The following is an 18,857-nucleotide window of genomic DNA, read 5'->3' as shown; positions in this document are numbered from 1 at the left end:
CCAGTTGCCACTGTCTAAATTTTGATCACACAACCACGAGGGCGATGTAACGGTCGTAAGTGTGAAAAAACAGCCATTAGGGTCCCTTTTTCCAGCGTTCTTAGTCATTCCAAACGGTCGCTAAACGAACGGTTGTAAATCAAGGTCTACCAGTCAAACTTTGGGGAACCCACTCGGTCCAAAACACACATCTTTCTACATAGCGGTGCTGAGGCTTTAGTTTATTAGAACCTGCTACAGTGAGGAGAAGAAAAAAAATAAGTACGGTCAATTTACATTACCCAAAAAAAGCAGCAAAGAAATACATTAAAAAAACAACAGCAGGTTAACTACGGTTTTAAACATCCACTCCCGCTTTTTAAAAAAATAAAAAAGTTGCATAGTACAAAAAAAAAAAGAAATGAAGGCAGCAGGGTTGCGACGCAGCTCCCTTCTTTGCACCCTGCAGGATTGGCGTGCGGGATCCCGTCGGAATCCACGTCGAAGGGGAGGTATACGTTGCTCCTCTCCATCTGGCCTAAACGGACTAACTTTGCAACTCTTAACTGGGTTTTTGCTGAAGCCAGAAAGCAGAAAAGAAAAAAAAAGCAGGCAGAAAAATAAGCCGCTTATCCCTTTGGGCTTGCCAGCTGCATTCACACAAGATGTCAGATTATTTTTTGAGGCTTCGGGTGTTGCGTTAACCCAGCCAAGCACGGTTAGTCGCGGCCCTACAAATCCAGATTCCTGTTAAATCAAAGTCGGTGCATTAATGATGTGAATGAAGTCCCTTTAATTTTCCTTAGGGTGCCCGCACCTCGGCCAGCCGAGAGACATAAAAGACTTGGCTTCCTTTTGTGTCCTCCTCCTTCATTGGACGCGGTGGCTCAGTGGGTTAGGACGCTGAGCTTGTCGATCAGAAGGTCGGCAGTTTGGCGGGTCGAATCCCGAGTGCCGCGTAACAGTGAGCGCCCGTTACTCGTCCCAGCTTCTGCCAACCTAGCAGTTCGAAAGCACGTAAAAATGCAAGTAGAAAAATAGGGACCGCTCCGGTGGGAAGGTAACAGCGTTCCGTGCGCCTTTGGCGTCTAGTCATGCCGGCCACATGACCATGGAGACGTCCTCGGACAAGCGCTGGCTCTTCGGCTTTGAAACGGAGATGAGCACCGGCTCCTAGAGTTGGAAACAACTAGCACGCGTTTGCGGGGGAACCTTTACCTTTACCTTCATTGTCTGGTCGAGTAGCCTTGCGGCTGATCTTCAAAGAACACGCAATCACACAGGCTTGACCCCTCCCAACACGCAGTTGCAAAGCCTGACAAGAACCATTTCTGGATTCTTGGGCCTTTGTTCGAAAGCATCGCATCCCGCTTTGGGGGGAAGCTTCCAGCATTTAGTCTGGCCCGTCAGGAAAACGGCGAGAGCGTTTTTAAGGCACAAAACGGAGTCTTGTGTACAAAAGGCACCCCAATCAAAGTTTCCGTGCCTTGCCAAAAACGTAACCGGCACGGCGTCAGTCCTATGCAGGTAGTCCTCCACTTCTGACCACAAAGGTCTGTTGTTTAGTGAAACGTTTGTTTGAGTGAGTTTTGTCCCATTTTCTTGCCACAGCTGCTCAAGGAATCACTCCAGCTGTTAACTTAATAACACGATTGTTAAAGTGACCTTGGCTTCCCCATCGGCTTTGTCAGAAGGTCGCAAAAGGGGGAGCAGGTGGCCCCGGGAGACGCTGCGGCCGCCGTAACACTGAGTCGGATGCCACGTATCTGACTCTTGGATCGCCTGACCTTAGGGACGCCGCGACGGTCAGAATGTGAAAAATAGCTGTAAGTTACTTTTTTTTCAGCGCCGTTGTTACTTCGGTTGAAAAAAACGAGTTTTTGTAAACCGAGGACTACCTGCATGGTGATGGCTGCCTCGTTAAAGGCAAGGGAATTCTGCAAGATTTTTTTTTTCTTTTTTAAAAAAGGGGGGCCAACTTGGGCCAGCTGAGTAGGAAAAGTGGCAAGCCGGGGGACAACAAAAGTGGGATCCTAATTTGTTTTTTAAACCTGCAGTATTTAAAAAAATGTCTTGAAACTCTGGGAAATTTGAGCCTATATATATATATATATATATATATATATATATATATATCCAGAGCTGCATTTTGATAGGAAACTCAGAAGAGCGTCTGCCAAATCAGAAGGCAGAAAAATGCTCAAAGGCACGTCGCGTTCCCCTCCTATGTTCATACTGTCAGCTCCCCAAAGAGGAGGCATATGGGGGCTTGGGGGGTGGGGCACAGAACACGTCCAATTTGCAGAGGTCAAGCCCACCCACCCCCTTTGAAGGCTGACCCTTCCCGCCACGTCCCCCCCAAACAGCCGGAAAGCCGCCCTGCCTCGTAGGCTAAAGAGTGCACTTGCGAGTCTCCAATTGGCCGGACCGGCGGGCCCAACCCCTGGAATTCTTACGAGTTGAGAAGCGAGTTCAAATCCAGATCAACCATGGACGAAAAGCTGTCCTCGGCGGGAAAGGTCCCCAAGAGGCCGTTGAGGAAGCTGTTGTTGGTCGAACCGGCGGGCCCCCCGCCGTCCCCCCCGCCGCCGCCGGGCTCCCCTCCCGCCCTCCGCTGGCTGACCAAGCGAGTGATGGATTCCGGGTAGGTTAGCAGGGTCCCCTGGCTGTCCCCCGGCAGCGGCACGGGGCCGGCGCCTTCGTTGAGCATCTGCCGGAACTCGGCGGTGTTGATGCTATCCAGGCTGCTGTATTGGGCGTCGTCCAAAAGGCCCCCCAGGGGATCCCCGCCTTCAAAGTGGAGGTGCAGGAAGGCGTCGGCAATGCTGCTTTCCGTGTCCATGGAGGAGGGCGGCACCTGCGGGGAGACCCCCAGGCACGACAGGTCCTCCATGTTGACGGTGCTGAAGCCGGAGGCGGCGGCCACCGGAGGCGGCGGGGTGGAGTGGCTGGAGCCCACGAAGAAGCCGGCGGGAGGCTGGGCCGTGACTTGGGGCTTCTGAATCGGGCGCAGGGGCGGCTGGCTTGACGCTCCTAGATAGCCCGGCATGGCTGGAGGGAGGGAGAAGCAGAGCATTTATTTATTTTTATTTATTTTAATTCCATTTATATCCCGCCCTTCTCCGAAGACTCAGGGCGGCTTACAAGCTTAGCAGTAGCCTTCATTCTATGTATATTTTATTTATTTTAATTCCATTTATATCCCGCCCTTCCCCAAAGACTCAGGGCGGCTTACAAGCTTAGCAGTTTGGCTTACTAAGGAAACTGGGCCGCGGGCAAAGAAGCTACGGAGGCCTTCTTCAAAATTTGAGACTAGGGGTCAGGGTTTCGGATCCTACACGAGCGACGGCTGAAATCGGCTCACTGGGCCTAAAGCAGAGAAATAAGCCCTCTCGGAAACGAGGCCGGTTTGGGTCTTTCCTTCCCCAGCAAGAAAAGAGAACTGGAACCAAGGGCGGGGGGGGGGGGGGGGAGAGAGAAAGAGAGCGGGGGGGGGGAGAGAAAGGGAGGGAAAGAAAGAGAATACAGACTAATATTGGAAGGGACCCTGGAGGTCTTCTAGTCCAACCCCCTGCTCAGGCTGGAGACCCTTACAGAGTAACGAGAGGTGGAAGGGACCCTGGAGGTCTTCTAGTCCAACCCCCTGCTCAAGCAGGAGACCCTTACAGAGTAACGAGAGGTGGAAGGGACCCTGGAGGTCTTCTAGTCCAACCCCCTGCTCAAGCTGGAGACCCTTACAGAGTAACGAGAGGTGGAAGGGACCCTTGGAGGTCTTCTAGTCCAACCCCCTGCTCAAGCAGGAGACCCTTACAGAGTAACGAGAGGTGGAAGGGACCCTTGGAGGTCTTCTAGTCCAACCCCCTGCTCAAGCAGGAGACCCTTACAGAGTAACGAGAGGTGGAAGGGACCCTTGGAGGTCTTCTAGTCCAACCCCCTGCTCAAGCTGGAGACCCTTACAGAGTAACGAGAGGTGGAAGGGACCCTGGAGGTCTTCTAGTCCAACCCCCTGCTCAAGCAGGAGACCCTTACAGAGTAACGAGAGTTGGAAGGGACCCTGGAGGTCTTCTAGTCCAACCCCCTGCTCAAGCAGGAGACCCTTACAGAATAACAAAAGTTGGAAGGGACCCTTGGAGGTCATCTAGTCCAACCCCCTGCTCAAGCTGGAGACCCTTACAGAGTAACGAGAGGTGGAAGGGACCCTTGGAGGTCTTCTAGTCCAACCCCCTGCTCAAGCAGGAGACCGGGCTTAGACCGTTCCAGACAAACGGCTGTCCAATCTCTTCTTAAAAGACCTCCAGCGATGGAGCACCCACAAGCTCTGGAGGCAAGGAGTTCCACCGATCCATTGTTCTCCCTGCTAAAAGGGAATCGGTTTTTGCCCCTTCTTGCGCTAATGTTGTTCCCTAGTTGGGTCCCGAAACGTCTGCAAGAAAACAACCCAGCTCGGAGAGCACCAAGGGCCCCCCCAGAGTTCAACCCCCTTAGCTACAAACATTCTCCTGGATCGTTGCCTCATTCCACCAAAATGCGGGTTTACAAAGTCTTCCAAAATCCTTCCGGACCTCTCTGGGCAGCGTCCGAAAATATTTGGGAAGGAGGAAGCACTCACCATTGGCATTAGGCCGGCCTGCTCCGTGTTTTGGAACGGCGATGCGGCGCGGAGATTGTGCTTCTGTGGCTCCTACTGTTGAGGAAGGAAAACAACAGGGTAACCATGAATGTTAACCTTCGGAAAGGCTCACCTTTAAAAAATAAACCTGTTATTTCAAAGAGCCATTTTGGTGGTTTTGGAAGGAAAAAAAAACACAGCGCTGTGCCTTTGAGGTGGGCTGAAAGGGCCAAGATCTGGAATTCTTCACGGCCTCCGTTTTCCTTCCTTTTAGCTCTTGTTTCTAAACCGGGGTGTCCAACTTTGGCAACTGTTCAGACTTCAGGACTCCAGTTCCCAGAATTCCCCCAGCCAGCACCAGCATCCCCTGGCGATTGGCCTAAATTGGCTGGGGAATTCTGGGAGTTGCGAGTCCACAAGCCTTCCAGTTGCCAAGGCTGGACACCCCTGTTCTAAACCTTTATTTTAAGAGGATAACGGCCTTTTTTGATCATGTTACTCCTGAAATCCATGAGGTCCTCACATCTCACCAAAGTCCCATCCGTGACTTTATTTGCCTGACATACTAGACCAGTCCTGAGCTGATGGGCATTGTAGTCCAAACCCTCTGAAGGATGTCCTCCTCACCTGCCTAGCCCCAACCAAATCAAAGGGGCTCTCCTCACTCTCCAAGTTAGCCCTTTCAAATGGGGCTGACCCCTCCATTGAGTTTCTTTAAACGCTGCCAGCTTTTTACCTGCAAAAGGTGTTTTCTGTACGAAGTTCTTGAATGTGCCCAGCGTCCTTTTGCGCTTCTCCTCAATGCGATGGAAATCACCTGCCAAAGGGAGGAAGGGGTTTAGATAGATAGGGCTTTTATTTTTTATTATGCCTTTTATTATTTTTATAACTGACTTAAAGCACCTAACATTCCTTCCTCTTTTTCTCCCAACAACCACCACCCTGTGAGATGGGTCAGACTCACGACTGACTGGCCCAAGGTCACCAGCTAACTTTCATGCCTAAGGCAGGACTAGAACTCACCGTCTCCTGGGGATTGGGCCAGAGTTACCCAGCTGCCTTTCATGCCTAAGCAGAACTAGAACTCACCATCTCCTGGTGATTGGGCCAGAGTTACCCAGCTGTCTTTCATGCCTAAAGCAGGACTAGAACTCACCGTCTCCTGGTGATTGGGCCAAAGTCACCCAGCTGGCTTTCATGTCAAAGATGGGACTAGAACTCACTGTCTCCTAGTGATTGGCCCAAAGTCACCCAGCTGGCTTTCATGCCTAAGGCAGAACTAGAACTCACCGTCTCCTAGTGATTGGCCCAAAATCACCCAGATGGCTTTCATGCCGAAGGCGGGGCTAGAACTCACCATCTCCTGGTGATTGGCCCAAAGGGACAGAACTGACTTTCATGCCTAAGGTGGAACTAGAATTCACAGCCTCTGGTTTCCAGCCTCGTGCCATAACTACTAAACCAACTTATTTTCTATGGATAGAAAAGATTTCCCTTGATTATCCGGCGCTCAGTGGACACTCAAAGGGTCAGCAACCTATCATATATATACACACCTCTGAATGGATTTGTGCCCAGTTTGCGCACTCCTCCCGTGACACAGCTGTAATATTCCCCCCACCACCACACACACACACCTTGCTGGCAACAGACTAGAGAGATTTTCCCCTGATCTTCCCAAAAGCAAGTCGACATTCGAACGAGCGGATACCTTCATCCGGGAGGTAACGGAACTCCATGGAGCCACTGACTTCCTTGTCCGACGGACGGTGCAGCTGCATCTGGACCGTGACGGGTTCACGGATGGCCTGCTCCGCGTAAGGCGGCGTCTTGAAGACAATGGCCACCTGCCGGTGGACGTCGGCCTGCGAGAAGGAGCCTTTGGCTTCCCAGGAATCCTTGAAAAAGCGGACTTCGATGTCCTCTGGAAGAGGGGGGGGGGGAAAAGCAGAGGCGTGGAGAAGCAGCCGAGGGAGGCCGGTCCTTTCCCCGAACTGACCAAATGCTTTCAAGAAAACATTGCCGGGCGCCGGAAAATAAAACGCGCAGGAGATGGGCAAGAAATGAAAGCTTGGAACTGCTGAAAGGGCTGTTCCACACCCATTTGCCCTACTCAGGTGACCCCGAGGGCAGAGATAAACCTCCACGCGGCCTCAAATAACTCAGAAAGAGCACTAAAGGACCAGAGGACCGCGAGGAATATAAACCCTCCCACCCTTCGGTCGGAACTGAAAGATTAACTTCTTCCGCGAGAAGCGAAACGTCTTCAAGGAAAAACAAAGGAAGTCCAGTTGCCTCCTGGAATAAAAAAATTAAGCGCCCTTGGGACAACCGTGGCCCGGATGACGGAGAATTTCCATAGTAGGACTTTTTTAAAAAAAAAAAATAATAATAATTTCCTAGGGGCGTTGGGAACAAGCCCTTACCTTTCTGCACTTTGTCACAGAGAAGGAAGATTTCGTCTCCCCCCAGGCAGGTCCCCGAATTGCGGTTCACGCGGCAAATTTTCAGCTCGGCTGTGTTGGGCGCACCTGCGGAAAAGTCCTCGGCTTACAACCCTCGATTCAGCGGCCGTTCGAAGCGAGACGGCAATGGATAAAAGTGAGCTGTGCTTGGACCTCACACTTAATGACTTCTCCTAAAACGAGCCACGCCACGCCATGCCACCCACCCCGTGTCCCCCCCTCCCCCCCGCTTTTGGCCATCGCTCACGGTTGTCGTAGATTGGTTGGGAGACCACCAGGGGCAGCTGAATCGAGTGCCCCGTGCCCGTATCTCGAATCCAGACCTGGAAACAGAGTCGGACCGCATTCAAGTCGTAATCTCCTTTCAGCTCCTCCATCGGCACTGAAGGGGGGAAGTGGAGAGAAGGAGATTTAGAAGGCCACTGAAGGATATTAAGTTGACTCTTGAATTGGGGAGACTCAGGGTTGAGTCCCCGCTGAACCACGGAGCCCACCGAAAGATGGGGGTGGGGGGAAGCTGTCTCCTCCTCCCAGCCCTACTTTATAGGGTGGTTATTAGGGGGGATTAAATACAGCTAAGAAAGAAATCTGAGATTATGTACAGGTAATCCTCGACCCACAACACTTCACTCTGTGACTGTTCGAAGTTACAACTGCCAGACAGCAGCACCGGGAAGAGAAAAGTATGCAAAATATTACTCTGAACCCAAGATTGCTAGAGTTTTCTACATTGTTACCGCAATCTCTCTCTCTCTCTCTCTCTCTCACACACACACACACAGCTCAGCCTTCCTTACCGCTGAACGGGTTGTTCCCAGTGTCGATCCGCTTGGCCACGGCCTTTTCCAGATCCCGCTTCCGCACGCACTGGATTCCCAGGTTCTGGAAGCTGGGGAACAAAGGCAGGCGTGAGCGCGCCACTCGGGAAGGAAAAGAGACCAAGAGGTGATGCCCTCCCGATTTCCACCTCCCACTTCCCGCTCCTTGCCCAGGTATTCACTGAAAAAGGCGCCGAGTCCCCGGAGACGCACCTGTGAATGGAGCGCTCCGGAGACAACTCGGCCTCGTAGTAGCCTTCTTTGCAATCCTTGCCCACCAGGTCGTGGGGATGAGGCCGATGGGGGGCTTCCTTCGTCACCAAGGAGATGCGGACCTTCCCCGGCCCCTGGTAGTTGTGAATCTGCGGGAGGGGGGCAAAAGAAGGAAAGAGTTGGACACGGGCGAGGCAAGCGGTCGGGGGGGAGGCACCTCCTCCCCGAGGAAGGGAAGGTTGGGTTTCACGGGGGGCGCATTCGCAAAATGGCTGCCCAGCAGAGTGAGCACGTCCGGATGAAACCTTCCCGCCCAGCTGGGGGGGGGGGAGGAAGGATGCCCAGAGAGTTCCCCCCACCAACCCCGTCCCCAGTAACTTTTCACTTGGCCCGGACGGCGTCAGAGGGGACCGGGTTTTGGAAAACCATCCGATGCAAAGGCTTCTGGGAAATGGGTGCCTTTCTGGGCAGGTGAGGAAGAGGAGGAGGAGGAGGAGGAGGAGGAGGAGGGAAGGCTGACCTTGATGGTAGGGTGCGTCTTGGTGGTGTCCGTGCTCCGTTCCCCCGGGATGGAGCCGGCCAAGCGGCCCTCGCACTGGTAACGGAAGCGCATGCCGCGCTGTTTGGGCTGCTCGATGATCTCCACCATGGGGGCGCTGCTGGGAGCGGGTTCTTGGGAAGGACGGAGGGAAGGGAACGAAGAAGGGAAAGGGGGAAAAAGAGGAAAAGGAAAGAGAGCACGGGAGAGGAGGAGGAGGAGGGAGAAAGGGAAGGGGGGAGAAAGAAAGAGGTAAAAGGAAGGAGAGAGGGAGGGAGAAGAGAGAGAAGGAAAGAAAAAAAAAGAATTGAGAAAGCAGGGGAAAAGGGAGAGAGAAGGAGGGAACGAAGGAAAGGGGAAAGAGAGAAGCAAGAAAAAAGAAGGGAAGGAAAGAGAACAAAGCAAAGAATAGGAAGGAAGGAAGGAAGGAAGGAAGGAAGGAAGGAAGGAAGGAAGGAAGGATTAATATTGCAGGAGACAACCCCTTTCCCAGCCCAGCACGCTGCATGATTTGCTTAACAACCCTTGGCAAAAAAAAAAAAAAAGGTGGTAGAATCGGGTACAAATTCACCCAACCACCTTCCTTAGCAACAGATACGCTGCTTCCGATTGTGGCTGTTAAGTCCAGGACAACTCGTACCGCATCTTGAGGTGGCGGCTCAGCAGAGCTGTCTCTATTCAATCACGAATCAAATCAAATCAAATCAGGAGGAGGCAGATAAAAAAGACTTGGCGGGAGGGGAGAAAATTTAAGGAGAAAGCAAAAGAAACCGAAAGAACGAACTTCCCCCTAAGAGATTTTAAAAACCAAAAAAACAACAACACAAAACACGCCTTCGGTTTGCAAGAGGCCTCCTCCTCCTCCTCCTCCAGTGTCCTTCTCCAGATAGTACACAATGGCACAATTTTCTTTGCAGGCCAGGCCTGGCCTCCTGCGTGACAACGGGGGATTTCCTAAAATCCCAACTTTGAGCAATATTGGAATTTTTTTTGGGGGGGCTGGGTGCTCTCTTTCTTGAATAACCTGCCACTAAATCACCAGCTCAAGGCCTGGTCCGGCTGCCCTAGGCCGCCGCGAAGACAAAGCTCTCCTTCTCTTTGCATTGTTTGGAAGAAAAAAAAAAGAAGAGAAAAGGAAGTATTGAGTCACCGAGCCGAGAGAAAAAAAAAAGAGAGAGAGAAACACTCAAAAGCAATCTCGACAAAGGGAAATCCCCCAAACTGGCTGGATCTACAACCGATGGACATGAATGAGAGAGGCACAAACCATTTCCCGGCAGAGGGATCCCCCCACCCAGTGAAAGAAGCCTTCTCCATCGCAGGAACTTGGATTAAGTCACATCGGAAAGAGGATTTAATTGGGTTCCTTGCGCCGTCCAGGGGACGGGGCTACTGTAAATCGGTGTTTTGCAACCTGGTCGACTCTTAAGGTGGGTGGACTTCAGCTCCCAGAATTCCCCTGCCGGCTTGCTTTAAGAGGGGTGGACTTCAGCTCCCAGAATGCCCCAGCCAGCATGCTTTTAAGAGGGGTGGACTTCAGCTCCCAGAATCCCCCTGCTGGCTTGCTTTAAGAGGGGTGGGCTTCAGCTCCCAGAATCCCCCAGCCAGCATGCTTTTAAGAGGGGTGGACTTCAGCTCCCAGAATCCCCCAGTCAGCATGCTTTTAAGAGAGGTGGACTTCAGCTCCCAGAATCCCCCTGCTGGCTTGCTTTAAGAGGGGTGGGCTTCAGCTCCCAGAATCCCCCAGCCAGCATGCTTTTAAGAGGGGTGGACTTCAGCTCCCAGAATCCCCCAGTCAGCATGCTTTTAAGAGGGGTGAACTTCAACTCCCAGAATCCCCTAGCCAGCATGCTTTTAAGAAGGGTGGACTTCAGCTCCCGGAATTCCCCTGCTGGCTTCCTTTAAGAGGGGTGGACTTCAACTCCCAGAATGCCCCAGCCAGCATGGTTTAAAATGGGTGGACTTCAACTCCCAGAATTCCTCAGCTGTTTAAACATGTCTGCATTTTAACTCCAGAAGTCCCCAGCCAGCTAGGGATTCCATCCATCAGTGCTACCCTTCACCCTGCAGAGGTTCAGATTAGCTTGGTGGTCGTTCACCTTTCCGACGTGTGGTACACACCCAGCCACTGAACAACAATCCGTAAAGAAGAATATAAGCAAGAAAACATTATTATTAAAAATAATAGAATTATATCATTTGTTCTAATGCCATCCACACACCCCCCCCCCCCGATCATAATAGATATAAAAGGCTACCTTATTCTCAAAATCAAGCTAGGCACAAGTTTAAATCCCCAGAGGTTTGCTTTTTAGCAAGTGGCCCTTTCCAACAGGATACAATCCCATCAAGACACATTAAAACCCTTCCAAAAATTCAGCATTTCCTGTCAATTGCTTGTGGTGACTGACATTTAAAGATATCTTTATATGGATTAGATAATGCATAGGCGTTATATGGGGAAGGTTGTTGGTTTTTTTTCCCTTTAACAGAACCGTTCGGATGTGCAACTTACCATGAAGGCTCCAGCTTGTTGGAAAAAGCAAAGGAAGAAGATCTGAAAGGAAAAGGGAAAATTTTTTTTTACTGTTTTGTTTTTGTTTTGCCAGTTTTATTTAAACCATCATTGGTTGAATTAAGCCAGCATTATTTTATTTATTTATTTATTTGATTTGATTTGTATACCGCCCTTCTCCCTAAGGACTCAGGGCGGTGAACAGTGACATAAATAACAGAATGCACAAATACAGATATTGAAAACAAATTAAACCCTAATTTTGCCCAAATGCAGAAGATAGTTATCTTAAAACAATAATTAAAACAGAACCCTTCATTTGTAAACCCTTATTGGGTTTACAAATCCCAAACCACAATGAATTGTATTAAATATAGAGCTTTCCATGATTCCAGAGAGGGTTATTCCTCAGCCAGATTGCAACGCGTTTGAGGTGAAACAGGTCCTCTGCCAACAAATTAAAGAAATAAAGAAAGATGCTAGTCCTCATGGTAGAAAATTAAAGAAATAAAGAAGAATGCTAGTCCTCATGGCTGAAAAGATCTGGCTGACACCTAGAATGCAGGAATACCTTTTACCAAGACTGACTATTCCTCCATTATTATTTTTTTCACAGCTAGCAACAATTGCATTTCTTAACCTGGGTTTAGGTATTGTCAGAATGTTTGCAGGGAAAAAAAATCAGATTTTTTTTGGCTTTTGACCATAAAAGCCATCCCCTCTGCCCCATTTCAGGTCACCCTCGACTTACAACCATTTGTTTAGTGACTGACGCTACAACAGCCCTGGGGAAAAAGTGACGTACGACCATTGTTTGCACATACGACCATCGTAGCATCCCACAATCATGTGATCAAAATTTGGGTGCTTGGAAACCGGCCTGCATTTAGCTTCCGGTAAGCAATGATTTGCTTAACCACGGTGGCAGAAAGGTAATAGAACAAGGCAAAATTCACTTAACGGATGCCTTGCTGAGCAACGGAAATTGTGGGGTCCCTTGGGGGGGGTGTCGTATCTCAAGGACTACATGTACAGACCACAAGGCGGTACCAGATCCGAGACTCCGAAGAAGGGGATTTTGAAAAGAGAAAGAGAGAAGTTGTCGCCGAGCGGAAAAGGAGGAAGTCGGAGAGAAACGTGGCTTCCAAATATTTCACAGACTGAGAAGCAGGGTGAAGAGGTGAAGGGACCCATGTCTTAAAAGAACTTTTTTTTCCCACCGAGCTGCAGCAATTTTCTGCCCCAATTATACTTCTGAACTTTGCTCATGTTTATTTACTCCTTTGAACGAACTCTACAGAAGATCTAGAGTTGGCTGAGGAATTCTGGGAACTGAAGTCCGTCCATTTAAAGCAGGCTGGCTGGGGGAATTCTGGGAGTTGGAAGTCCAGACATCTTAAAAGCTCTGGGATCGGTTCAGAAGAACGAGAAGACGGCCTTAACTTTGGCAATGAAGTAGGGGAAGATTTTCTGCTTCTTTCTTTTTTTCACTCCATCCCGAGCGTATGCGGGTGTGTTAAACAACCAGAATTGGATTCCCTATTGAAATGTTGGCTTCCGTCAGCAAGCAGGTTCCAGAATTAAAGTCAAGCTCAGTTCTCAAGCTCTGAAACCAGATTCCTCAAAAAAAAAAAAAAAAAAACCACCCCCCTCCAAAAAAAAAACCCACCAATTTTTTTTTTCATTCAGTCTTTTCCATCTGAATTTCTGCCAACGGAAACCCGGAGGAACTTCGGGTGTCTTTGCAAGCAAGCCAGGCAAATTATCAAGCGGTGTTAAACACAGGTCAAATATCTCTGCAACAGCATTCTTCGTTTTATCATTTGGCAAGTTGACTTCTCTTTTTCTCTTTTTAGCAATTGGGGAAGAATGACCCATATAGCCCTTTTCCTCTCCGTGTACTCGGAATCCTGGAAACTGACATCCCAACCTGGCTTGGAGTCACCAACTTCCAAAACAAACTGGGGGGTGTTGACACCTTAACGTTTGAGCAACAAATTTGCTTTTCTCCCAGTTCCATGTCCATCCCAGTTCCCCCTGTCCTAATCCAAGTTTAGATGGCAGCAAACCCTGCTAGTTTTAAGCCCACTTTAAATTTTAAGTCTACTTTAAATGTTAACCCTAGTTTAAACGGCAGCATGCACTGCTAGTTTTAAGCCTAATTTAAATTTTAAACCCATTTATTTCCCCGAAGCTCTTTTGAGTTCTGAAATTTCAGCAGACATTGTTGTCCTTCCTGGTTGTTGAAGCCGTTGAGGACTAGGAAACTGGTTCCAGCCAATGAACTTTGCAGAGCTGAATGGCACTCCTGGCTGAGCTATCTTCCACATTCCTATGGTTTCGCAGTCACACCTACCAGATAACACACCCCGTCACAACAGAAAGAGCAGCCAAGCTACTGTAGCAGACTGGCAGCCTAGCTAGGTGGCTGTAAAATATTAGTACAAATTTGGCGGTGGTGATTGGAAGAACAGCACGACTTTAGCCAAATTCTTGAGGACTAGAAACCGGGTCCAGTCAATGACTGCTGCAAAGCTGAAAGGGCTCTTTTCCAGAAGGTTTCCCCGCAGAGTCTGGTTCACCAGACACGCTAAAAAAAAACAACCTGGGGGCCAGAACACAACATACAGTGAAACACACACACACACACACAAAACCCCTTACATTTTAAGTCTGGTCTAGAAAATAAACTCAGCTGCCACAGTTCCGGATATGAAAAAATGTAGGATTTCACCAGCAAAGCTGGATGTTCTCAGCCAAAAGTCCAACAGGTTCAGCTTTTCCAACTGGACAGCTAGACCTGATGGGCTGGAATACAGGCAGCCCTCGATTTACAACAATTCACTTAGTGACTGTTCAAAGTTACGGCGGCACTATAAAAACGACATATGACCATTTTCCACGCTTATGGCCGTTGCAGCATCCCCACGGTCACGCGATCAAAATCCAGACGCTCGGCAACTGACTCAGATTTATGACGGGTTGCAGCGTGCCGGGGTCATGCGATCCCCTTTGGCGGCCTTCTGACAAGCAAAGCGAAGCCAGAGTCGTAGAAAAACGGTGTCACGGATTGAACAACTGCAGTGATTCCCTTAAACACCTTGGGGACAAAAAAGGCTGCAAAAACGTGACAAAACTCACTTGACAAGTGCCTCATTTGGCAGCAGAGATTTGGGGCTCCGTTGCCTCCATAAATCAAGGACTGCCTGTATAATTTTCATCGCTCTTAATCTAAACCATTTAGTAAATTTAGGCTTGTTGGTTTCCCTGCCTGTGCTACCTTGCTGGGCTGTTGTGAGAATAAAGTGCACCTGTTAGCAGGGAAAATTCTCCACCAAATAAAAACAGCAGTGCCTGAATTTCTTTCTTTTGAATATTTAGGATTGCGTGTGGGGTTGGTTTTTTTTTGGGGGGGGGGGGGTTTCTTTTTTGCAGGAATGTTATATAGTCCTCAATTTACAACTGTTCCTTTTGTGACTGTTGGAAATGACAGCAGCACTGAAAGATGTGGCTTACAACCCGCTCCTCGCACTCACGACCGCCACAAGCATCCTGACGGTCACGTGACCAGAATTCCCAACCAACATGCATTTGTGACACACTGTCCCCGGGGTGACAGGATTGCCATTTGCGACTGTTCCCGTCAATAGGGGAAAACCTGATTCATTTAACAACGTGGCTCACTTAACAACCTGCTTAATCGCCAGGGCAAAAAGATCATAAAGCAGGGCGCAACTCACAGGACGAGCGCCTTGCTTAATAATGGAAATTCTAGCCTCAGTTGGGGCCGTAACTTGAGGACTAGTATACTTCCAAGGCCTCCCAGCCTATGTGTAAAAATATTTCCGTTTCATCGCTCTTCTGTCTTCTTGGTTTTGCATAAAGCTGGACTTTTTAGGCTGATAGCGCGCTTATTAACTTTGATATTACTTAGTTACCAATTTATTTCCTGCCTCACCCTATTATTGATGAAAAGATTTGATAAGATTTTTTTTTAATTAAGTCACCAGTTTAACATTTATGCGCATTGGGCAAAACCGTCTGTCTTAATCTGGACTCAAAAGCGATCCGTTTTAATCTCCTCCTGAGGAAGGCACTATCGTTTCAATTCCTTGATATTGTTGAATTTTGGCGCAGATTGGTTGAGAGTCAAGCAGCACGGTCAATTTATAATTATTGCCAGTATTATGGTTTTACATGGATTTTAGTGGCAATTGTGTAGTCAACAGTACAAAATGAATTAAATAACCATGAATGCTGGCTGATAGGGGGGGAAAAATGGGACAATGTTGCTACTGTAATTTTATAAATATAGACATTATGTTCTAACATTGTTTTTCTTAAATTATTTTAAGGTATCCAAAGTCAGTAAGAATTCAGGCAGCCTCTGAATTAACGAAACAAACACGTTCCAACTTCTTTAGGCATGGTCTTAAAGTTACAGAGAGCAGTCGCCCAAAAGGAGAAAAAGAACAAAATCACACTTCATTTGCACACAAGTATGAAGTCACAACCCTCAGACATCACACAGGCTTGGGAGGAAGAGAACCTCCAAGGTCAGTAACAGTCTATCTGTGACAAGATAGCTGATCATAGTCACCACCACCAGCAAAAAAAAGAAAAAAAAATCAGAAAAAACTCTTTTGGCTTCTCCCTCTTATCTTTTTTTTTTTAAAGATACACTATATTTTTATCCAGGTAAGCTCCAAAAGATTCAGCGCGCGCACACACACACACCCTAATTTGTTTATATATAAATTTATACATGATTTACTTATAATTTACAGATAGTCCTTGACTTAAGGTCACAACGGAGCTCCAAATTTCTGTTGCAAAGTAAGGCATTCGTTAAGTGAAATTTGCACCACTTTACAACCTTCCCAGCTGCGGTCGCTGAGGGAATCGCTGCATTTGTTCAGTTAGCAACACGGTCGTTAAGCGAAACTGGCTGCTTCCCCATTGACTTTGCTTGTCAGAAGGTTGCAAAAGAGGATCACATGACCCCAGGACACTGCAACCCGTCATATATACGAACCAATTGCCAAGGGTCCAAATATTGATCATGTGACTTGTGGGGATGCTGCAATGGCTGTGTGAAAAGAAATCACTTTTTTAAGTGTCGCCGTAACTTCGAACCATCGCTAAATGAACTGTTGCAAGTTGAGGTCTGCCAGTATTTGTATTTAACAATTTATATGCCAGCCATCTCACTATCAAGCGATTCTGGTGCGCTACTATCATAAAATAGCAATATAAAACAATTAGAACATTAAGAACATTTTAGATAGATATAAAAATACACACACCCCTATACATATATATACCATAAATGCATGCGTGCCTGTGTTTATATTAGAAGCCGCCCTGAGTCTTCGGAGAAGGGCGGGATATAAATGGAATTAAAATAAATAAAATAAATAATAAATATAAATATATCGATATATGTTGCAGATAGATATGTAAACATCCCTGCTCAAAAAATAATAGAAAATCAGAGCACAACCTCATGGAATAATGAAATTCCTAAATAAAATCAGGAATGCAAATTCTCCCCCCCACACTTTTATTAACCCTTTTGCCGCTCAAGAGCCAGCAGCTTCAAGCCAATTCAAACAGTCCAAAAAGTAAAATTTAAATTCCCCCAAAGTGAAGAAAAAAAACACACACACGCACACACACAAGAGATTCAAACCAGGAAATAGCTAAGTACCGGTCAAGTCAGAATTTTTCAAAAATGCAACCCACCAGGTGATTTTTCCGGAAGAAGCCACACATCTGGTGCATTTTTAAGGCAGACGCTAAATGGGTTGAAGCAAGGAGGCGTGCATGTTGTGTGTTTTGTTTTGTGTGTGTGTGTGAATCACTCAAGCTTGATTTGAGGATATGGTTACTTAACATTTTTCAAGTGCTGCTTTTCAAAGAGGCACAAAAGGCCGAGATAAAATGACAACAAATACAAGGGTGTGTTGTAAAACCGCCTTCTAGGAAACGGTCCAGTTTGGAATGGAGAACTCCCACAGTTCCTAGCTGCTGTTCCCATTTTTCCCTCCCCCCTAGGAATTCTGGGGTTTGCAGTTTCCCAATGCGCCTGCACAGCCTCCTCCTCCTCCTCCTCCTCCTCCTCCTCCTCCTCCGTTAAGCACAAGGAACCCAGGTTAGGATGGCGAGATCATCTTTAAAAGAGATTGCAAAGGTCAGAGTGAATCAAGGGACCCTTCCAGATGGTCTCATGGAGTCCCTGCCTGGTCTTTCTTTACCTCTCCCAGAAAACCCTCAATTTCCTCCCAAACCAAAACTACTTCTACTCAAGACAGGGGGAGTATATTTTTTAGGGAATTCAAGTAGTCCTCAATTTACAACTGCTCCTTTAGCGACCCTTTGAAGTTACAGCCACACTGGAAAAAAACAAACGGTTCTCACCCTTATGACCCTGGCAGCATTTTTCAGAGTTACTGATCGAAGTTTGGACGCTCAGCAACCGACATGTGTTTACAAACAGCAGGGGTTGTGCGATCGCCATTTGCAGACCTCCCCAGCCCGGATTTGACAAGCAACATCAACGGGGGATGCCAGACTCACTCAAAAGACCCCATGATTCACTTAACAACCATAGTACAGCCCCCACCCCCAAAAAGGCTGTAAAATCGAGTGGGACCCCTCTTGACAATTGCTTTGCTTAGCAGCAGAAATTCTAGCCCCAATTGTGGTCCTAAGTAGACCGTTTGTGTGTGTGTGTGTCTGAGTGTTTGAGTGTGATGGTGATGATAAGGAGCCTGCCCATTAATCCCCTTGTTTTCTGGGGGGAGACGGCAAAAAGAAGAGCTATAAATGGGGGAGAAAAAGGATAACGGGGAGAAAGTGAAAGGGGGCAATTTTGGGGGAGGTTGGAATTTCTAAATAAATAAAGGCCAGCAACTACCCTTTCTCTGGTGTAAAGAACAAAAAAAGGGGGGGAAGGAGGGGGGGGGAAAAACTAAAAAATTAAGGCTTCATCCAGACTGCAGAACAGGCAGGCCCTCTTTGGGGTGTGTGTGTGTCTGATTTCCCCTCCCCATCAAGAGAGGGGAGAAAACAAGGTGTGTGTGTGGGGGGGGCGCTAAAAGGAAAAGGGGGTCCCCTCCACCTCAGCCACAGGTGCCTGGGTGGGAGGGGCACAGCCCCAAAGGGAGGGATGTGGGGGGAGTCAGAGAGGGGGGACTCCGAGGGAGGGAAGGGGGGACTCCAAGGGGGAGGGATGTGGGGGGGTCAGAGAGAGGGGGAAATGGGGGGACTCCGAGGGGGGAGGGATGTAGGGGGGGTCAGAGAGAGGGGAGTCCAAGGGAGAGGGGGAAATGGGGGGACTCCGAGGGGGGAGGGATGTGGGGGGGTCAGAGAGGGGAGTGGGAAATGGGGGGGAATCCGAGGGGGGAGGGATGTGGGGGGGGGGTCAGAGGGGGGGCTCCGAGGGGGGGAAAGGGACGTGGGGGGGGGGGTCCGGGGGGGGCTACTCACCCTCCATGGTGGTGGAAGGCAGCGCAGGCGCCATCTGAGGCAGGGGCTCCCCCATGGCGGGCGAGGGAGGGGCCCAGAGGCCTTCGGCAGCCACGCAAGGCCGGCGCTTCCCCGAGGCCCGGCAAGGCGGCCCGGGGCTCTCGCCCGCTTCTCTGGGCCGGAGGCGAGCGGAGGCCGCGGCGGCGACGGCGGCTCCCAAGTATCCGACCCAAAGGAAACACCCAGCCCC

General features: G+C 48.9%; 1 protein-coding gene across 2 annotated transcripts; it reads right to left on the bottom strand.

Annotated features, from left to right (window-relative positions):
* Positions 1-206: 206 nt before the first annotated feature.
* On the bottom strand, positions 207-18,847 carry RELA (RELA proto-oncogene, NF-kB subunit). 2 transcript variants are annotated; one of them, XM_083374000.1, is made up of 12 exons: positions 18,629-18,847; positions 11,138-11,179; positions 8,605-8,756; positions 8,085-8,233; positions 7,851-7,942; positions 7,301-7,435; positions 7,015-7,119; positions 6,300-6,512; positions 5,325-5,405; positions 4,589-4,660; positions 1,204-3,030; positions 207-847 (listed from the first exon to the last, which is right to left on the bottom strand). In XM_083374000.1, exons 1-11 carry the CDS (start codon positions 18,681-18,683, stop codon positions 2,432-2,434), a joined length of 1,695 nt encoding a protein of 564 aa, XP_083230126.1. In that variant the 5' UTR covers positions 18,684-18,847; the 3' UTR covers positions 207-847; positions 1,204-2,431. The 2 variants fall into 2 exon arrangements, with proteins under 2 accessions (XP_083230126.1, XP_083230125.1); XM_083373999.1 differs by having other exon boundaries at positions 4,589-4,663; positions 18,629-18,846.
* Positions 18,848-18,857: the final 10 nt, after the last annotated feature.

Source organism: Vipera ursinii (assembly GCF_947247035.1).
Source record: "Vipera ursinii genome assembly, chromosome: 15".
Classification (NCBI taxonomy): domain Eukaryota; kingdom Metazoa; phylum Chordata; class Lepidosauria; order Squamata; family Viperidae; genus Vipera; species Vipera ursinii.
This window is presented reverse-complemented; position numbering and strand designations above follow the sequence as displayed.